Source organism: Leopardus geoffroyi, chromosome D1, assembly GCF_018350155.1.
Source record: "Leopardus geoffroyi isolate Oge1 chromosome D1, O.geoffroyi_Oge1_pat1.0, whole genome shotgun sequence".
Lineage (NCBI taxonomy): Eukaryota > Metazoa > Chordata > Mammalia > Carnivora > Felidae > Leopardus > Leopardus geoffroyi.
The window spans coordinates 15,985,519-16,005,768 of NC_059329.1; the positions used below are offsets into that span (position 1 = coordinate 15,985,519).

General features: G+C 42.6%; 1 protein-coding gene across 6 annotated transcripts in view; it reads left to right on the forward strand.

Moving 5' to 3' along the window:
• The window catches only part of KMT2A (lysine methyltransferase 2A), an 85,634-nt gene that overhangs the window by 13,720 nt on the left and 51,664 nt on the right, over positions 1–20,250 (forward strand). For all 6 annotated transcript variants that reach the window (XM_045483008.1, XM_045483010.1, XM_045483007.1 and 3 more), the window contains 2 exons: positions 14,769–14,838; positions 17,512–20,165. In XM_045483008.1, coding sequence (XP_045338964.1) covers positions 14,769–14,838; positions 17,512–20,165 — 2,724 coding nt within the window. The remainder of the gene's footprint in view (positions 1–14,768; positions 14,839–17,511; positions 20,166–20,250) is intronic.

Here is a 20,250-nt window from a genome sequence, read left to right on the forward strand (position 1 = left end):
CCTCCCTTCCCTTCCCTTCCCTTCCCTTCCCTTCCCTTCCCTAAGACCAGTGAGCCACTTTATGAGTACCTCTTTCTGAAGCAGGATGGGTGGAGTTCACCTGCTCATTTGCTTGGCTGTTTTGAGCATCTTTGCTTCTTGTTCTTGTTGACATGGAATGAGGATGAAGGGTGCTACTTCTTTTGTTTTAAGTTTATGTCTTTGGAGAGAGAGTGCGCGAGGGGGAAGGAAGGGCAGAAAGAGAGAAAGGGAGAATCCCAAGCAGGCTCTGTCCACGCTGTCAGCACGGGCTCAAACTCAAGAACTGCGAGACCATGACCTGAGCTGAAATCAAGAGTCGGACAGTTAACCAACTGACTGAGCCACCTAGGCGCCCCAGGGGTGCCACTTCGTTCTCTAATTACAAAGTGGCTAATATTTCTTACGTAGGTGACAGTTGCTAGGTAGAATTGATTAAATATTTGAAAACTGAATTTCATTCTTCTGTGGGTGAAAATTTCACCGACTACCGTTATTGAAGAAGAGTTGGCTTTACACTCTTCAATCCTAGCTGACTTTCTTACGTTAACATTTCTCAACATCAGGCAGAGATCATACTTAAAACAGTTTAAGTCTCTTCCTGTCTGTTGTATATTAAAATAACCACTCTTCTCTTTAATGTACCAGTAACCAGAGAGAATTCGGCTTTGGCCATACCTCTGCCGATCTGTTGACAAGACTGATATTAGTTCAATAACTGCGCACACTTCTTGACTAGCTGGATTTCAGAAACCGTCTTGGCTTAGGAAGTTTGTCTGTTAATGTCTTGACTATGCCTGAGTATACTATACTTCTCCCTTCTTGTAGAATCAACCAGCATTATTGCCACATTCCAGTTTTTGGAAATGAGTTACAGATGTCACTATATTTTCTTCTATTATAAATGATGAAAAAGTACTCGCAAAGAGGCTCATCTTCCCCCTGAATGGTATTCATAAATGTAGCACTTTACACAGTAAGAAATGGAGAGATTGGAAAATCTTATTTGTTTGTTTATTTTTGAGAGAGAGAGAGCACAAGTGGGGCAGAGAAGGAGAGGCTGAGAGAGGAGAGAGTGGTGGGGGGGGGAGGGTGATCCCAAATAGGCTCCCAACCGTCAGTGGTCAGTGTGGAGCCCGACGTGGGGCTCGAACTCACAAACTGTGACATCATGACCTGAGCTGAAATCAGGAGTTGGACACTTAACTGACTGAGCCAACCAGGCGCGCCCCTCTAATTCATTTTTCAAAAAACCTCTTTTATGTACCAGACAGATGACCGAGTGTTGGTATTAGCATTGAACAAGTCTCTTCTCCCCTGGAACTTGTTATCTGACCTCTTTTTATGGAGCTCTGCTTAAAATATCGCATAAGTACTAAAGTTATAATACTTTGTAAGGTTAACTTTGGAAATTGGCCATTTGAAGGTTGAAACTCCCAAAACTAATATTAACAGAATTGTTCGTGGGAGCAGTTTGAGTAGTAGTCTTCGTTTACTGATTTACTGATTCTTGAATCAGCTATGCCAAGTGTAATGTATGGATTGAGGTATTTTACATAGTCTCAAGGTCTTTAATTGTTTTTCCCTTCCTGGTAAAAGGGAACTTAAGTACTACCACATCCTCTGGCACCTTCTACAAAGTACCACTCTGTTCTTGCACTCTGGATTCCATCCCTCTTTTCTACTCAGGGTTGTGTCTGCATTGGCAGTTTTTCTCACCTCTATCTGGACTGGTCTCAAAGCATATAAAACTCTCTCTCTCTCTCTCTCTCTCTCTCTCTCTCTCTCTCTCTTTTTTAAGATCTTATTTATTTATTTGTTTTAAGTAAATTCTATGCCCAACATGAGGCTCCAACTTAACGATGCCAAGATGGAGAGTCGCGTGCTCTAGTGACTGAGCCAGCCCGGCGCCCCTAACTGTCTTAATATAATCCTTATTAAAAAAGCAAACAAACAAACCCTTGACCCCCACATGCCTCCTCCAGCAACTACCCCATTCTCTGTTCCCTCTTACAGCAAAACTCCTTGAAGGTGCTGTGTGTCATTGCAGTCTGCACTTCCTCACCTCTCCCTCCTCCTCAGCCACTGCAGCTGGGCTCTTCTCCCCATGCTTCTACTGAAATAGCTCTTATCCAGTCCTCAAGGAGCCCACTCTTGCCAGATTGAATAGATAATTCTTGGTCCTCATCCTGTTAAACCTCTGGGCGGTATTGAATTGGCTGACCACTCCCTTCTTGAAACACTTTTCTTGGATTCTGTAACACTGCACTCACCTCTTTTTTTTTTTTTTTTTTTTTAATGTTTGTTTATTTTTGAGAGAGACAGAGCATGAGCAAGGGGACGGGCAGAGAGAGAGAGAGAGAGAGAGAGAGGGAGACACAGAATCCAAAGCAGGTTCAAGGCTCGGAGCTGTCAGCACAGAGCCCGACACCAGGCTCGAACTCGTGAACCTCCAGATCATGACCTGAGCCGAAGTCGGATGTTTAACGGACTTAGCCACCCGGGCACCCTCACCTGCCCTTTTCTTAACTCACTGGTTGTTTACGGTATCCTGTATGGCTTCCCTCCTCTGCTTAACTTTCCTGAATGTTGGGGTCATCTAGGGGGCAAACTTTGGCTACCTTCTCTGTCTACACCCTCTCTTCCAGGCCTCGTCTACATGCCCAAGGACTATTAAATCTTTGTCTCTTATTCTTACTACTTCTTGGAGTCCCGGGGTTATTTGGCATTTCCATTTGGATAATAATAATAATAGAAGTAGTTAGCATTTATTGAATGTTTATTATGGGCCAGGCAGTATTCTGAGTACTTTCCATGGGTTATGTTACCTAATCTTCTCCACCATCCTCCAAGGTGGCCTCTATTACTACTACTACCAGGCAAGGAGACAGGTGTGCATTGGAGCCCTTGGGGGTGTAATAGATACCTTACACTTAACACAGCCAAAAAGTCTCAGTTTTGTCCTTTTCTGTGTTTTGGAATAACTCAGGCCTAAAACTAAAAAGGTACCTTGGATTTCTCTCTCTTATTCATATCCCAAATCACCCATCAGCACACTCTTTCTGTATGACCTCCAAAATGCCCTAAATCCCACTTTTCCTCCTCAATTCTACCACCCAAACCCCAGACTCCTTATAATCTTTTGGCTGGTCTACTCTGTCATCTCCTTGCTCGCCTTTTCTCCCCCCAACCTTTTTTAAAAAAAAGATTTCATTATTAAGTAATCTCTACACACAATGTGGGGCTTGAACTCACGACCCTGAGATTAAGAGTCACAGGCTCCACGTACTGAGCCAGCCAGGCACGTCTCCTTGCTTGTGTTCTTATCTCACTGCAGGTCGTTCTTCACACAGCAACTATGTGCTCCAAGTGTAAATTAGTCAAGTCTTATTATTCCCTGTCTTTAAACCTGTCAGTGACTCTCCCCTCGCCGTCCATCCCCCCCCCCCCCCCCACTGCTAGAATAAGTCCAGGTGTCCTGTTGGGGCCATCCAAACCACACAGGCTCTGGCCTCTTGTCAACTCTGCTCCTCTGGTACCATCTCTTCTCATTCTCACTCATTCTGCTGCAGAGCCATGCTGGCTTTTTCGTCTACCACACATGCATGCTTATTGCTGTCTCTGGGGCTTTGCACTTCCTATAAAGCAAGAATACTGCCCTGCCTAGATCTTTTATTTTATTAAAAACCATTTTTTACGTTTATTTTTGAGAGAGAGAGAGAGACGGTGTGAGCGGGGATGGGGCAGAGAGAGAGAGCGAGGGGGACAGAGGACCCAGATAGCAGGCTCTGTGCTGACAGCAGAGAGCCCAATGTGGGGCTCAAACTCTTGAACCATGAGATCATGACCTGAGCCCAAGCAGGACGTTTAACCGACTGAGCCACCCAGGTGCCCCTCCACCTAGTTTGTATGTCTGTCTTTGTCTCATCATTTAGGGCTAAACCAGGGTTCAGCAAGTTTTCTTCTGCAAAGGGCCAGATGGTCTCTGTTGTTTAACACTCACTTCTGCTGCCGTAGCGCAAAAATAAAAAAATGAATGAGCATGGCCGTGTTCCAATAAAACTTTATTTATGTACACTGAAATTTGAATTCCATATAATTTTCATGTGTACAAAATATTCCTTTTTTATTTTTTTATTTATTTTATTTTTTTTTTAAATTTTCAATGTTTATTTATTTTTTGGGGGACAGAGAGAGACAGAGCATGAATGGGGGAGGGGCAGAGAGAGAGGGAGACACAGAATCGGAAACAGGCTCCAAGCCATCAGCCCAGAGCCCGACGCGGGGCTCGAACTCACGGACCGCGAGATCGTGACCTGGCTGAAGTCGGACGCTCAACCGACTGCGCCACCCAGGCGCCCCATCCTTTTTTATTTTTTAATGATTATTTTTATTTATTTTGAGGGAGGGAGAACGAGAGCAGGAAGGGGAAGGGAGAAAGAGAATCCCAAGCAGGCTCCTCACTGACTGCCCAGAGCCCGACGCAGGGCTTGAACTCATGAACAGCGAGATCATGACCTGAGCCAAAATCAAGAGTCATAGGCTTAACCAACTGAGCTACCCAGGTGCTCCCAAAATATTCTTCTTTGATTTCTTTTCAACCATTTAAAAATATTAAAAACCATTCTTAGCTCATGGACTGAACAAAAACAGGTGGCAGACCAGATTTAGCAAGTGACCCATAGTTTGCCAACCCTTGGTGAAGCATCACTTTAGAGCAGCCTTTCCTGACCCCAGGAAATAACCCCCACAGTGAACTCCCATCATCCTATTGCCTTTGTCTCTTTATTTATTTGTTGTATGTTTATTTTCTGTCTCCACCAGATCGTAGCCTCATGGGGCAGGAATTTTGTCAGTTTATCTTTAGAGTCTCATACAGTGCCTGGCAGTTCTCAGTAAATACTTGCTGAGTGAATGAATGCCAAGCATATTTAAATCGTGGCTGTAGACTGCTATCTGGTCTCTATTCAGTCTCTGTCCTATTCTGTGTGTGTGTGTGTGTGTGTGTGTGTGTGTGTGTGTGTGTGTGTACCTCTTCCAGGGTAAACTTCAAACAGAGCCCTGGCTTTTCTGCATTTGAGAACCGATGGTAGCTCCCTGCTGCTTATTGGACCTGCTTTGACCATACCGTCCCAGATTTAACAAGGTTCTGTTACTTCATTTGTCTTTTATCTTGGCCCTGCTGTGGCTACCCCTTTGCAACCAAATCAGTTTCTACTAATTCCTGCATCTGGTTTTTTTCTCCATTATTCTGCCCTCCCATTTATTCTTAATTAGCCATTGTCCATGATTTATGTGCCTCAGAGCTGTGTTCTTCAAAACTGCTGTAGGTTTTGAGCCTCTTTGAAAGCTGGAGAAATCTGTCGTGTTTTTCTCATCTGACAGATGCCCATATAAACCAATTTTTGCCTGTCGTCTCAGAGAAGTTTCTCTCCTTACTCCTGCCCATAAACTTTTTTGCAACTAAATCCTTGCTTAACCCCTTTCCTAGAAGAGAATTTCCATCCCTTGTGCTTTGTATTCGTTCCCTCACAGTGCTGATGCCTCCTCCCAGTGCCTTTTCCATTTATTACCGCTTTGCGTTTGAGGATTTTCAGCTTCTCTTCTGCTGCTGTGTTCCCCTTTGGCATCTAAACATATTCCACTCAAGAACTAATCCTCCAGGGGCTCCTGGGTGGCCCAATGGGTTGAGTGTCCGACTTCAGCTCAGATCATGATCTCACTGTTTGTGGGTTTGAGTCCTGCATCAGACTCTGTGCTGACAGCGCAGAGCCTGCTTCAGATTCTGTCTTCCTCTCTCTCTCTGCCCCTCACCTGCTCATGCTCTCTTTCTCTCAAAAATAAACATTAAAAATAAAATTAAAAAAAAAAAATCCTCCCAAGCTAGTCTTTCCCTATCTCTCAACTAGTCTGTACTCATTTCCATTTTGTCACTTTTTTTTTTTTTTTAAATGTTTTACTTATTTTTGAGAGAGAGACAGAGTGCAAGCTGGGGAGGGCGGAGAGAGAGAGGGAGACACAGAGTCTGAAGCAGGCTCCAGGCCCTGACCTGTCAGCACAGAGCCCGATGCGGGGCTTGAACTCACGAACTGTGAGCCAAGCCATGCCCACCCCCACCCCCCCCTTTTGTCACTTTCTAATCACACCTCTACCCGTTGCGGTTCGTTTCCTCTAACGCTGCATTCAAGTCAGCTGTGCTAAGGTTAGAGATGCCGTTCCAGTTTTGTTACCCTACTGTACAAGTTTCAGTCCTTCCCCAACTTCCACTTGACCATCCCTTGCTATGTATTCCTTCCCTTGACTGTTGTGTACCTTTCCACGCATGACCTTCCTCTTGGCCCTTCCATCTCCATCTCCTTCCTTGGCTTCCCTTTCACCTTTGTGTTAAGTGTGGGTATTCTGTAGACATCTGCCTTTGCCCCTCCTCTTCTCTTTGGTGTTCTCTCTTTGGGTGATTCCATTTATACATAAAGGTTCAGAATTTATAAATATATTCTGTGAAAATAAATATATTCATGGACTCAGTTGTGCTTTCTCCAGATCATTATCCTATCTTACAACTTGGATGGACATTTCAAATTCAAATGTCTGAAGTGATCTCCCTTCCCACCTCTATAAACCTTTCTTCTTCCTTGTATTCCCAATCTTGGTAAATATCGCCACAAACTAATCAACCCAAGCCAAACAGTCTCCAGTCTTTACTGATTCTTTCCATTTCCTTAACCCTTCATATCAAAACTTTGTCCATTTTGCCTCCTGTCTGCGGAATCTGTCCTTTTCCTTCAACCCCCAGTGCTGCTGCGGTCATTTTATAGCTGTTTCTCCTGCCTATGGTTTTAAAGGCAGTCTCTACGTACCGACTGCTGTCATAGCGATCTTTTGAAAATATCAATCTGATTCATGCTTCTCTGCTGCCTGAAAGCATCACTGATCAGTTATAGCCTTCAGGATGAGGTCTGCACTTCCCTGAAGATAAACTTCAAACTCATTGAAGTCATTTAACACCTTTTGAGATCTGCCTATGCCTTTTTCTCCCCTTCGATTTCTGACACCCCTTTCCCACATCAGCTAGGGCCCCCTCAGCCATTCTAAACTGTAATTTCACTCCATGCCATGGTCTTTTGTACTTCTGTGGCTTTGTATGTACTGTTCTCTCTGCCTGCAATATCTCTCCCTGACCCTGACTTCTCATCCTTCAAAAGTTTTCATCCTTTCTGTAATGCCTTTCCTGACTCTTTCTCCTTGATTGGGTTCGTCTTTCTCTTGTGCTTCCATATTCTTTCCATTAGCAGGCAACACACTTGTATTCCATTAATTTAATCATCTATTCTTAACAGGCTAGCAGGTCCTGGAAAGCAGAAGCTGTTTTTTATCTTTATGAGCTGTCTTCAGGGTTCCTGAGTGGCTCAGTTAAGTGTCCAACTCTTTCTTGGCTTTGGCTCAGGTCATGATCTCACGGTTTTGTGGGTTCGAGCCCTGCATCCGGCTCTGTGCTGGCAGCACAGAGCCTACTTGGGATTTTCTGTCTCCCTCTTTCTATCCCTCTGCCACTCACACTGTCTCTGTCTCAAAATCAATAAAATTAAAAAAAAAATAAGGGGGGCACTTGGGTGGCTCAGTTGGTTAAGCCTCTGACTTCGGCTCAGGTCATGGTCATAATCTCACGGTTCGTGGGTTCAAGCCCCCAGTCAGGCTCTGCACTGGTGGTGCAGAGCCTTCTTGGGATTCTCTCTCTCTACCTCTATCTCTCTCTGCTCTTTCCTCATTTGCACTCTCTCTCTCAAAATAAATAAACTTTAAAAAATTCTTAAAAAAAAAAAAAGGAAATATATGAGCTGTCTTCATCTCTTAACCCGTAAAGGGGCTCACATATTTAAATGAATGAATGGTTGAATAGATGAATGAATTGCTTTCCTCTGTCCTGCTAGCTTGAGGACATTCTCCCTATGCATTCTTCCTTTGTTTTTCTAATGTTTATTTATTTTGAGAGAGAAAGTGGGGGAGGGGCAGAGAATCCCAAGGAGGCTCTACAGCTGTCAGTAGAGAGCCTGACGCTGGGCAGAACTCATGAACTGTGAGATCATAACCTGAGCAGAAACCAAGAGTCGGATGCTTAACCAACTGAGCCACCCAGGCATCCCTCCCTATGCATTCTTTTTTTTCTTTTTTTAAGTTTATTTTTGAAAAGAGAGCAAGCATGAGTGGGGGCGGGGCAGAGAGAGAGAGGGAGGGAGGATCCGGGCTCCACCCTGACAGCAGAGAGCCCACTGTGGAGCTCGAACTCCATGAACCATGAGATCATGGCCTGAGCCAAGGTCAGATGCTTAACCGACTAAGCCACCCTGGTGCCCCTCTCCCTGTGCATTTTTAAAAGGAAGAATCATATTGTTTAATTCTTTGGATTCCACCAGTATGTTCTATTACAGTGCTATTACCACAGTAGCTACTCAGTGTTTTATAAACAATTGCGTTTCTTTTATTTTCATTTTACATTTATGGAGTGCCAAGTTTGTGCCAGATACAGAAAAAGTACAAAAATGAATAAGTACACTGTCCTTATCCTCAAAGAGTGAACACGCTAGAAAAGAAAACAAACAGGAAACATTTTTAAAAAATCCCTTATGCTAATTAAATACTAGTGATTATGTATACATGTCTTTAAAATGCCACATCAGGACCTTGGTGTTTTAGAGCTTGTAGCAGGAGACACAGAGGGAAATATCCCAGCAGAAGTGACAGCTCACTGGAATAAACTCCTAAAGGAACAGTATTAAGTGTTACCGTTAAATTTTTTTAATGTTTATTTATTTTGAGAGAGACAGAGTGTGAGCAGGGGCGGGGCAGAGAGAGAGGGAGACACAGAATCTGAAGCAGGCTCCAGGCTCTGAGCCGTCAGCACAGAGCCCAACTTGGGGCTGCAACCCACAAGCGAGATCATGACCTGAGCCAGAGTCGGACGCTCAACCGACTGAGCCACCCAGGTGCCCCAAGTGTTACTTTTTTTTAACTAGAACTGAAATACACTGTATGCTTCTTATATGTGTCTTCACCTTCTTGAGTTGTTCTTCTTAATTGTCTTAGTCCTCCTGTGGCCTCCTCATATGGTGAAGCCAATATATGACGATACCAACAGTCAGAAGCTTCACATTTCAAAGAATTTGGAACGGTTATGGTATTGGGGTGATTTTTGATGCTGTCTGTGGTTATTGATGTTAATCTTCAGTTGATTCATTGATGAACCTTTGTAGTTGAAGAAGTTTGATTATTCAGACTCTTGAGACTAAAATTTTGAAGGCCCAATAAGAAGATACTATTGCCAAGGGGCATGTCTGAGAAACCTACCACTTAATTCAAATTGTGATCTGAAGGGAGGAGGAGTCTCTTGCTAGAAAAGAAGGGTGTGAGCAGACTCATCCTAGACCTTAGTCATCTGAGGCTAGAAGAGGTTGAGCTCGTTTATTTAATGGAGAAGTTTTCAAAGTAGCTTTGGAACCTCCACCTTAGCCTGGGGAGGTGAACTCCAGGTGAGTATTTTGCCCTGACAATGGTAAATTGGGAAGAATTTAAGGGAGGAACCAAAAATCTACGTATTTTATTTAGTTGAGGGTGGGGAGGAAAGGCGTTGAGGTCGATCAGTTGAAAGTTTATCAGATCACTGGTGTTACTGGGAACCGTGTCACATCTAATCACTGCAGATGGTTTAGGTCGATTACCTAAACTCTGATCGCTAATGCTGGAGTGGTGCCTGGTTACAGTACTGAGGGATGGAGATATATATTGCTGTCTTTTGGAAGGATTTTGAAATTTGTTGAATATTTCTCTATGAACCAAATACTAATATATAAGAGGAAGAATGAACTATTCCAAGATGTCAGCCAACTTTTATTCCAGAATATGATTTTCATGGTATTTTATCCTTCCCTGGCATTGGTTTTTGAAAGCAAGAGTGACATTGTGAACCTGCCTGTCTGCCTTTAGATACTTCATGGGATCAGAAATCGTGTCTTAATTATCTTCGCATCTAGAGCAGATAGCATATAAAATGGCAGGCGTATAGATGGGTTTTGAATGAATGAACAGGTAAAAGAAATAATACTTTGTTTGGAAAGTTGGCTTGGTAGTACACAATTCCTTGAGACACAGAATTTCATGTATTTTTCTCAAAAGTCTTCATTATATTTTATATATAAACATTGTTATCTGAATACTTACTTTGGGTTCACTTAGGTTCTCGTATGGAGAAAAAATATTCTTACTGCTCTAGCGCTTACAAATAAAACCAGACACAAGAGCTTTAAAATTCTTTCATTAAAATAAAAGCCGTCAGGGGCGTCCGGGTGGCTCAGTCAGTTGAGCATCTGACTTCGGCTCAGGTCATGATCTCACGGTTCGTGGGTTCGAGCCCCGGGTCAGGCTCTGTGCTGACAGCTCAACGCCTGGAGCCTGCTTCGGATTCTGTGTCTCCCTCTCTCTCTGCCCCTCCCTGGCTCACACTCTGTCTCTCTTTCAAAAATAAATAAACATTAAAAAAAAATGTTTTAAATAATAAAAAATAAAAACCGTCAAATGTCAAGACATTTATGAGTTAAGTGGAATTTAGTAAAGGTATACCTGGTAAAGGTATGCTGGAAGTTCTCAAATAACTGGTTACCTTCGAGTTAGGGGTATGGGTAATACAGACACTCTACACCGTTAACTATTTTTGCCATTAGGTTTCATTTAGGAAGTGACATTAGACAGCTCCATTGCATTCTTAATCACTGGAAGCTAAATATGATATCACAGTATTTTACGGTGCTCTACTTGGCAGGTGTGTTTCTATGTTTGGAGAAAAGAAAGTGTTAAAATCTTGGCAGTCTGGTCTTCAAGGACATCACTGTTCAGAAGGCATCGGTTTGATGACTCTTGCCTGGACTCTGTCTTGGAAGGCTGTGCTCATCAGGGAAAGCCATATTGAAAGGAAAAGTATGTGTGATGAATGGCCATTTGGGCCCCGTTCCCAGGAATACTTGACCATGTGTAGCATGGTGTCTCCTGTCGCCCGTCTCAGGACTGTCCGGGCTTATGATGCCACAGTGCCAAACGTGGAGTTAATTGCAGCTCCTTTTGTTGTCTTTTGTGTGTGTGTGTGTGTGTGTAGTCATTTTGCCTTAACCTTTTGGTTTTTTAGACAAGTCTGAATCCTTGGGAAGCCAGCACTGTTACCTTGCTGGCTACATCTTCCAGGAACCCCACGTGTTAAAGGGTGTGATGGGAGCAAGATGAGAGGGAGGCAGGAAGGGCTTGCGTTGAGCACCCTCCTGTAGTAATTCTTTCCCAGAGCTTTCTCGGCTTGGCGTCTCTCCTTTTTTTTTTTTTAGAGCTCTCGGAATTGGAAGTTCAGAGTCAGAAGGCTAGGGCTCTTTAACATAACAATGATGGCTTTTGTTTTTGGCTTAACTGTCGGGATTATTTAAACAATGGGTAGTTATTTTTTTTAAGCAGGTTTGCAGAAGTCAACCTATATTTCAAGTGAAAAGAAAGTTCTTGGGTCGAAGTGTAGCCTTTTTTCGACTACTCATTCTTTTCTCATTCCAACTACAAGATCACAAGGAAAGAGTTAACGCTTTCTGTCACGTTGGAAAGTACTTGCGAAATGTAGACATTGGCAGTTCGTTCAGTTACCGCTCGCTAGCTCAGTAGTACTCTGTTTTGGAGCCCACTGTGATTAGGAGTTTGTAGTTACATTTTGTGAAAAGTTTGAAATAGAGAAAAGTGACCCACTAAGATTGCTGATGGTGAACAGAGCAGTGTGGAGCTCTTCTAATTTTCAAGATTCATAATCTTTCATTACCTCACCTGTTGAGTACTTCACCCCATAGTTTATTATGTGCACAGTTGCTAGAACTCTCTCACGGCCACACTGGGAGCCTAAAATTCAGGCATTTAGCATCGTTGTCCCCTGGTGAAGTGTTCGGAAATCTCCAGGTGTCTGTGACGTGTCTAGATCCACGTGTTTGTTCCATGAAGATGATGCAGGAAAAGAATGAGTAAAATCAAACTTTAAAGATCTGAAAAGAGTTAACTTTCATAATAGTTGAAAGAATAGCTGGAGATGATTTACTTGGTTCCTTGAAATATTTATCATTTTAAATTGTAACTATTTTGGTAGGAAGTCTTTGTAACTACATGTATGATCTTGGGCAAGTCATTTGGCCCCTCAGAGCTTCAGTTTCTGAAACCACATCAAGAAGAAGTATGGTAGGGATGTCGCCTTATAGTTTTCTGAGTGCTTTTACATAAATTACATAATTGACATGAATTATTTCGTTTACTCCTTACAACACCTCAGTAAAATTAAATCGAAATACAAAAGTAGTAAGAGACTTGTCTAATATATAGCCTGCAAGTGCGAGAACCAAGTCCTCGGTCAAGTCCTCCGTGCTCCTCAGTCGTGTCATGTGCTCACATGAGAGATTGGGCTGGCCCCCTTCTAAAATTCTCAGGTACTGTCGCTTATTTATTTTTTTATTTTTTATTTAAAAAAATTTTTTACAGCATTTGAGGCCACTTACCCTGGGCTGTTTTATTTGTCCGCTTTTTTTTTTTTTTTTTTTTTCTCAAAGTACATTTTAGGATTAACTATTTTAAATGTCCTTTCTCTAGCCAAAAGTACACTTAAAAAAATTAACAGGGGGCACTTGGGTGGCTCAGTCGGTTGAGCGTCTGACTCTTAATTTTTAATTTTCTTAGTTTGGGCTCAGGTCATGCTCTCACAGTTTTGTAGGTTCAGGTCTCCTTGGAATTCTCCCTCTCTTTGCCCCTCCCTAGCTCGCTCTGTCTCTGTCTCTCTCAAAATAAATCAATAAACTTAAAAAAAAAAAAAATTAACAGGAAGGGGGCCCCTGGCTGGTGTAGTCGGTAGAGGTGGAGCGTGAGACTCGATTTCTGGGTCGTGAGTTTGAGCCCCACGTTGGGTGGAGAGATGACTTAAAAATAAAATCTTTAAATTTTTTTTTTTTTTTCAACGTTTATTTATTTTTGGGACAGAGAGAGACAGAGCATGAACGGGGGAGGGGCAGAGAGAGAGGGAGACACAGAATCGGAAACAGGCTCCAGGCTCCGAGCCATCAGCCCAGAGCCCGACGCGGGGCTCAAACTCACAGACCGCGAGATCGTGACCTGGCTGAAGTCGGACGCTTAACCGACTGCGCCACCCAGGCGCCCCAAAAATAAAATCTTAAAAAGAGATGAAGAGGTAGATTTATTCTCACTCACAAATGATAATCACGATGAAAACTTTAATTTAATGATGAGAGAAGATACTGTAAAAAGGAGGCCTACTTCGTACTTTTTAAATTTGGGTTTTACACGTTCTTGGAGTTACAGTGCCTTTCAGACAAATCTCTTTGAAGAGGACAATTTCAGGTTTTTCTTAAATAGTTAAATGCTTTAATAATGCTAACAACATCAGAACAAGCAACTTAGATTCTAAGAACCGTTTCTCAGTTATGTCGTGTGCAAAGCCTCGGACCCAAACATTGTGCTACTCAAAGCATTCAGATTTAAGAGCTGAACCTGCTAATTTGTCTAAAAGGTTGTATGTATCTTTTCATAGCTTCCTGGTGAATAAGTGGTTAAACAGATTAGCACCTGACTGTAGCCTTAAACTAACTGGGGAAGCAACTTTGCAGAAAATCCAGATGTTGTCCATATGCATGTGGTCTTTGCTCTTGAGAGGAAAATCTGGGGGCTTTAATTGTTGGAACATAGCTTGGGGCTTGGCTTATCAGTATAAATTGGAGGTTCAAGAAAATCTGTCTTTCGATCTTTATTTTATTCTTGTTTTTTGTGGATTTTGTTTCTGGAATCTGAAGTTCTCTCTCTCGTCTCTCCTCCGGAAAGAACTCAGTTTCTGAGTCAGTGAATTTCTGTTCATCAGTTTGTTTAAATAGACCACCTTTCTTGAGAACTTGTCCGAAATAAGTTAAATCCTTAAGGATTTTTTTGAAAGGGCAGGTTGAAAATTAGAGGTAAGGGAAGTTTTTGCCTTTTGCCTTTCCCAGGAGTAACTGAGAATAAGATGCTTCCCTAAGTTATTCTTGAATGCATTTCATCCTGTATGCGGTCAATTCATGATCCCTTTCACAAATGCTGCTGCCCACCATTAAGTCTCTTATCACAGGGCATTTTCAAACGATGCCATAAAACGCATGTTGAGAATCTTTGGATCTCAAATGTATAGAAATCACATCTAAATGTCAATTCCTGAGTTAAGGAACTGACAATTATGGCAATTTCAGTCTCTTCTATTAATATTTAGTAGACAAGAGATTATGGTATTGTTTATGTTATTCTTTATGTGTGTGTAGACTTAACTACTTGTTGAAAAGATTTGTTTGTTTTATTGGGGCTGTATATTTCTGCCATTGAACTGATTTGCTTACTTGAATTAAAGTCGTTCTTTAATTGTTTTGGGCTGTATCTACAGTTTGAAATTTAGGACCATCCCCTGTGTACTATGCACCAAAGATGACGTTTCAATGCATTGTTCAAATACTACACAGCTCCTATTTGTCTGTAATGAAGCTGTATGACTGGGTCCATTTATTTCAATATCAGTTATTTTATATTATCCATATAAATGATAATGATTAATATATAGAGTCTGATTTTCCAAATTCATTTGTGTCTCCTCTGGGCATTTCTTTGGGATATGTTCACACTCATGTTTTTGTTTCTGATTTTAAAATAATTTTCCTTTGTTGTAGGATGAGCAGTTCTTAGGTTTTGGCTCAGATGAAGAAGTCCGAGTACGAAGTCCCACAAGGTCTCCTTCAGGTATGGCCAGTTAAGTGCTCGGTGCCTTTTGTTTATGAAAAAGACCGTGGCTTCCCCTTGCCTTCTTTGCATTTAAAGGATGATCTTAAATACCAGGGTTTTCTTTGTGCATCCTTGCCTTTCCCTCACACTGAGTAGGAGATGGCTTATGAACTAGACCTCTTTACGGGGCTCTTTGTCAGGCTGCTTCTGCCTTATTCTTTATTATGCTTCCCTGTGGGAACCACTTGAGGCATGGGAGGCTGGGAGGGTTGATTTCCATGGGATGACTGAAAAACCTGGGAGTTGAATTGAAGGTAACCCTGAATGAGCATCCTCAGATTCTTGTGTTTTGAATGATAATTTGGCTATTTTTTACAGATGAAATTTGGTCTACTGTTGTCAAAGAAATAAAAACAAACTATTAGCACTGTATGAAACTATTTTATGTGATCCTTCAAAGGCTGTATTAAAATAAAATAAAAATGATATGGGGGTATCATTTTTATTTTTCCGTAAATAAGTTTCCATTTATAAGCAATATTTGTCATTGTTCTCGCCAAGAAAATATCTAGAATGTCTTGAAATTCTAGACTTATGGCAGTTTCCTGAGAGACAATCCTCGGTGGAAATAACATGTAATGGCTTGCAGAATTCCATTCTGTATAGGAGAAGGCTATGAGTCTTTTGATGAAAAAAACATTCCCCATCTGTGCTGCCATTCTGACTTCTCGTTTGGTTTTCTTTGCTCTGATTTGGGTAGACAGTCTAGTTAAATGTGATGTTCTTAGGTGGTTTTGCTCTTTGACACTGACTTAGTTTGTCATGTGTGTTAGTTAGCATTTGAGTTTCATCTAAGACTCACCGTATGTGTGTCGTAATTTGTTTCAAACGCGTAAGTTGACAGTTTCTTTTTTCCCCGAATGGTGGTAGTATGGCCATCCCAGCTGGGAGGAGTTACCCAGCAGTATCGCGAGATCTGTGCTACTTACACCATAGCCATGTTCTCCTTAAGTTGCGATGAAATCTTAAAACTTCCTATAGGAACATGATTTTAGAGCCCATCTGGTCGAACCCTTCCTCTATAGATGACAAAATGAGGTCCAGAAAATACACGACACAGTTGCTCATAACCGACTTAGGACTCCTTCGTGTGTGTTGAGTTTTGTGGAAATCAGCAACAGGGCTGAGCTTCTCTCTGTTCTGGTTTTTCACTTGTTCATTTAAAAAAATTCTTTTTAAAAGTGGTTAGAAGAGGTTTTCAGAATCAATAAAGCCCTATGCGTGGCCAGGTTTAAGTCTACCATGATGATAAGGAATCTTGTGATAAACTTCTGGGTAGAAGTTTATTTTGTGAATTCACCACCATTTCTTAATGGTCCCCCCCCCCCCACTTGGCTATCAGTCTACCCTGAATATTGTCTTGTTTTTGTTTTTGTTTTAAACCATCTGAATATACTTCATTATTTAAGAAATGAAAACGTCTTTTTGTTGTTGTCTCCTAATCCATTATTTTTGTTGTAATTAGTATATATGGAGAATGGATTTGTGAATTCTTAATGTATTAAAAAAGGAAGTTGCAAGTTAATTGGTGAGAAAAAGCATTTATATTTAGAAAGCCCAGCAGTGAGACCTTTGTTGATTTCTGTTCTGTTAGAAAGTTGGTCCTGTCGTCTCAATTGCTCATCATACTGGCCTGAATCTCTTTTGCTGCCTGTTAGGGGAGATTTTCGTTTCAGAAGAATGTTGTCGTATAAAACATTGGAAAGTCACGAGGGAGGAGAAGATGTGATAGACCAGGAAACTCTTAAGACATTTAGAAAATATAGGTATAAACAAAGAATTTTCGAAAACAGCCTTGTTTTCTCACGTCTCTTGATAAGTGGCAAATTGAGCTGATTTATAAATTGGCAAATTCCTTTTAGTTAGAATAGAAGAAGTCTGATTTATGAAATTGTTGATTTATTTTTGACATCAACTAGAGTTAAATCTTTTTTGTCACTTGGGACGAACTACTTCAAGAACCTGTAAGTAGGGGAATAGATTAATGGACACATCATCATCTTCCTTCACTCATTAGTTCACATGCCGCTGAGTTCAGTGATCTTATTCTGATGTCTCCAGAATGAATATTTTTCTATCTAGTGAAGCTTTCTTAGTTTACTTTGACAAAACAGATTGCAAATGTAGGAAGCCGAGCTGCCCAGGTGTTTTCCCTACGGAAGTTATGCTATTGATTGAAGAGCTCCTTGTTCAAATTTATTAAAGCAAAAATTTCACTGAAAAGATGGGATGACTTTCTACAAACATGTTCTCAAATATTAATCTTAGAGGCTAGGACACGGAAAAGGTGGCAGATTTTTTTTTAAACCTTTTTTTTTTTTTTTTTTAATTAAAAAAAACCTCCTTGCTCACCTGAAGTTGTAGGAAAATTCGTTTCGCATATTAATCAAAATCTCTTATCATTATCTTAGTTTTTCTGTCAAATGTTCTAGGTGGAATGTTATTTACTTGGTTTCTTTGAGGCAAGTTTTTGTTGGAAGGAAACTAAACCCAATTAAGGTGTTTTATTGACTCACTAGACCCAGCTAGAGGTCCGTACAAAATGACTTGTGCTAAAGTGTATTCAGCTTAGTAGCGACCTGAACCACAAAGCTAAATATATGCTCTCCATTGTTTAATTTTTATACACAGTTAAAACTAGCCCTCGAAAGCCTCGCGGGAGACCCAGAAGTGGCTCTGACCGGAATTCGGCTCTCCTCTCAGATCCGTCTGTGTTTTCCCCTCTAAATAAATCGGAGACCAAATCTGGAGATAAGATCAAGAAGAAAGATTCTAAAAGCATAGAAAAGAAGAGAGGAAGACCCCCCACCTTCCCTGGAGTAAAAATCAAAATAACACACGGAAAGGACATTTCAGAGCTACCAAAGGGAAGCAAAGAAGATAGCTTGAAAAAGATTAAACGGACACCTTCTGCTACATTTCAGCAAGCCACAAAGATTAAAAAATTAAGAGCAGGTAAACTCTCTCCTCTCAAGTCTAAGTTTAAGACAGGGAAGCTTCAAATAGGAAGGAAGGGGGTACAGATTGTCCGACGGCGAGGAAGGCCTCCATCCACAGAAAGGATAAAGACCCCTTCCGGCCTCCTCATTAACTCTGAACTGGAAAAGCCCCAGAAGGTCCGGAAGGACAAGGAAGGAACACCTCCACTCACAAAAGAAGATAAGACAGTAGTCAGACAAAGCCCTCGAAGGATTAAGCCGGTTAGGATTATTCCTTCTTCTAAAAGGACAGATGCGACAATTGCTAAGCAGCTCTTGCAGAGGGCGAAAAAGGGGGCTCAGAAGAAAATCGAGAAAGAAGCGGCCCAGCTGCAAGGCAGAAAGGTGAAGACACAGGTCAAGAACATTCGGCAGTTCATTATGCCTGTCGTCAGTGCCATCTCCTCGCGCATCATTAAAACCCCTCGGCGGTTCATAGAGGATGAGGATTATGACCCTCCAATTAAAATTGCCCGACTCGAGTCTACCCCGAACAGCAGATTCAGTGCCACGTCCTGTGGGTCTTCTGAAAAATCCAGCGCGGCTTCTCAGCACTCCTCTCAAATGTCTTCGGACTCCTCCCGATCCAGTAGCCCCAGCGTCGATACCTCCACAGATTCTCAGGCCTCGGAGGAGATCCAGGTACTTCCTGAAGAGCGGAGCGATACCCCCGAAGTTCACACCCCACTGCCTATTTCCCAGTCCCCAGAAAACGACGGCAACGACAGGAGGAGCAGAAGGTATTCCGTGTCCGAGAGGAGTTTCGGGTCGAGAGCAACGAAAAAACTGTCCACCCTGCAAAGTGCCCCCCAGCAGCAGCCCTCCTCCTCTCCGCCTCCGCCCCTGCTCACCCCACCCCCGCCGCTGCAGCCGGCCTCCAGCATCTCTGACCACACACCTTGGCTCATGCCTCCCACCATCCCCTTAGCATCACCATTTTTGCCTGCTTCTGCCGCTCCCATGCAAGGGAAGCGAAAGTCGATCTTGCGAGAACCGACGTTTAGGTGGACCTCTTTAAAGCATTCTAGGTCAGAGCCACAGTACTTTTCCTCAGCAAAGTATGCCAAAGAAGGTCTTATTCGCAAACCCATATTTGATAATTTCCGACCCCCTCCGCTGACTCCTGAGGACGTTGGCTTCGCGTCGGGTTTCTCTCCATCTGGTACTGCTGCTTCAGCCCGATTGTTTTCACCGCTCCACTCCGGAACAAGGTTCGATATGCACAAAAGGAGCCCTCTTCTGAGAGCTCCCAGATTTACTCCAAGCGAGGCTCACTCTAGAATATTTGAGTCTGTAACCTTGCCTAGTAATCGGACTTCTGCTGGAACGTCTTCTTCAGGAGTGTCCAACAGAAAAAGGAAAAGGAAAGTCTTTAGTCCCATTCGATCTGAACCAAGATCTCCTTCTCACTCCATGAGGACAAGAAGCGGAAGGCTTAGCACTGCTGAGCTGTCACCTCTCACCCCGCCGTCTTCTGTCTCTTCCTCGTTAAGCATATCTGTTAGTCCTCTTGCCACTAGTGCCTTAAACCCAACTTTTACTTTTCCTTCTCATTCCCTGACTCAGTCTGGGGAGTCTGCGGAGAAAAGCCAGAGACCAAGGAAGCAGGCTAGTGCTCCGGCAGAGCCGTTTTCATCCAGCAGCCCCTCTCCTCTCTTCCCTTGGTTTACCCCAGGCTCTCAGACTGAGAGAGGGAGAAATAAAGACAAGGCCCCTGAGGAGCTGTCCAAAGATCGAGATGCTGACAAGAGCGTGGAGAAGGACAAGAGTAGAGAGCGAGACCGGGAGAGAGAAAAAGAGAATAAGCGGGAGTCAAGGAAAGAGAAAAGGAAAAAGGGATCAGAGATTCAGAGTAGTTCTGCATTGTATCCTGTGAGTAGGGTTTCCAAAGAGAAGGCCGTTGGTGAAGATGTTGCCACTTCATCTTCCGCCAAAAAGGCAACAGGGCGGAAGAAGTCTTCGTCGCTTGATTCTGGGACTGATATGGCCTCCGTGACTCTTGGGGACACAACAGCTGTCAAAACCAAAATACTTCTAAAGAAGGGGAGAGGAAATCTGGAAAAAAACAACTTGGACCTCGGCCCAACTGCCCCATCCCTGGAGAAGGAGAAAACCCTCTGCCTTTCCACTCCTTCATCTAGCACTGTTAAACATTCCACTTCCTCCATAGGCTCCATGTTGGCTCAGGCAGACAAGCTTCCAATGACGGACAAGAGGGTTGCCAGCCTCCTAAAAAAGGCCAAAGCCCAGCTCTGCAAGATTGAGAAGAGTAAGAGTCTTAAACAAACTGACCAGCCCAAAGCACAGGTACTCTTTTCCATCTTGCCTGTTAAAAGTCAACAGCTCCTTCTATGAGCAAGTTTTAGGCGAAGGGTTTCCGTGACCTCTAGTT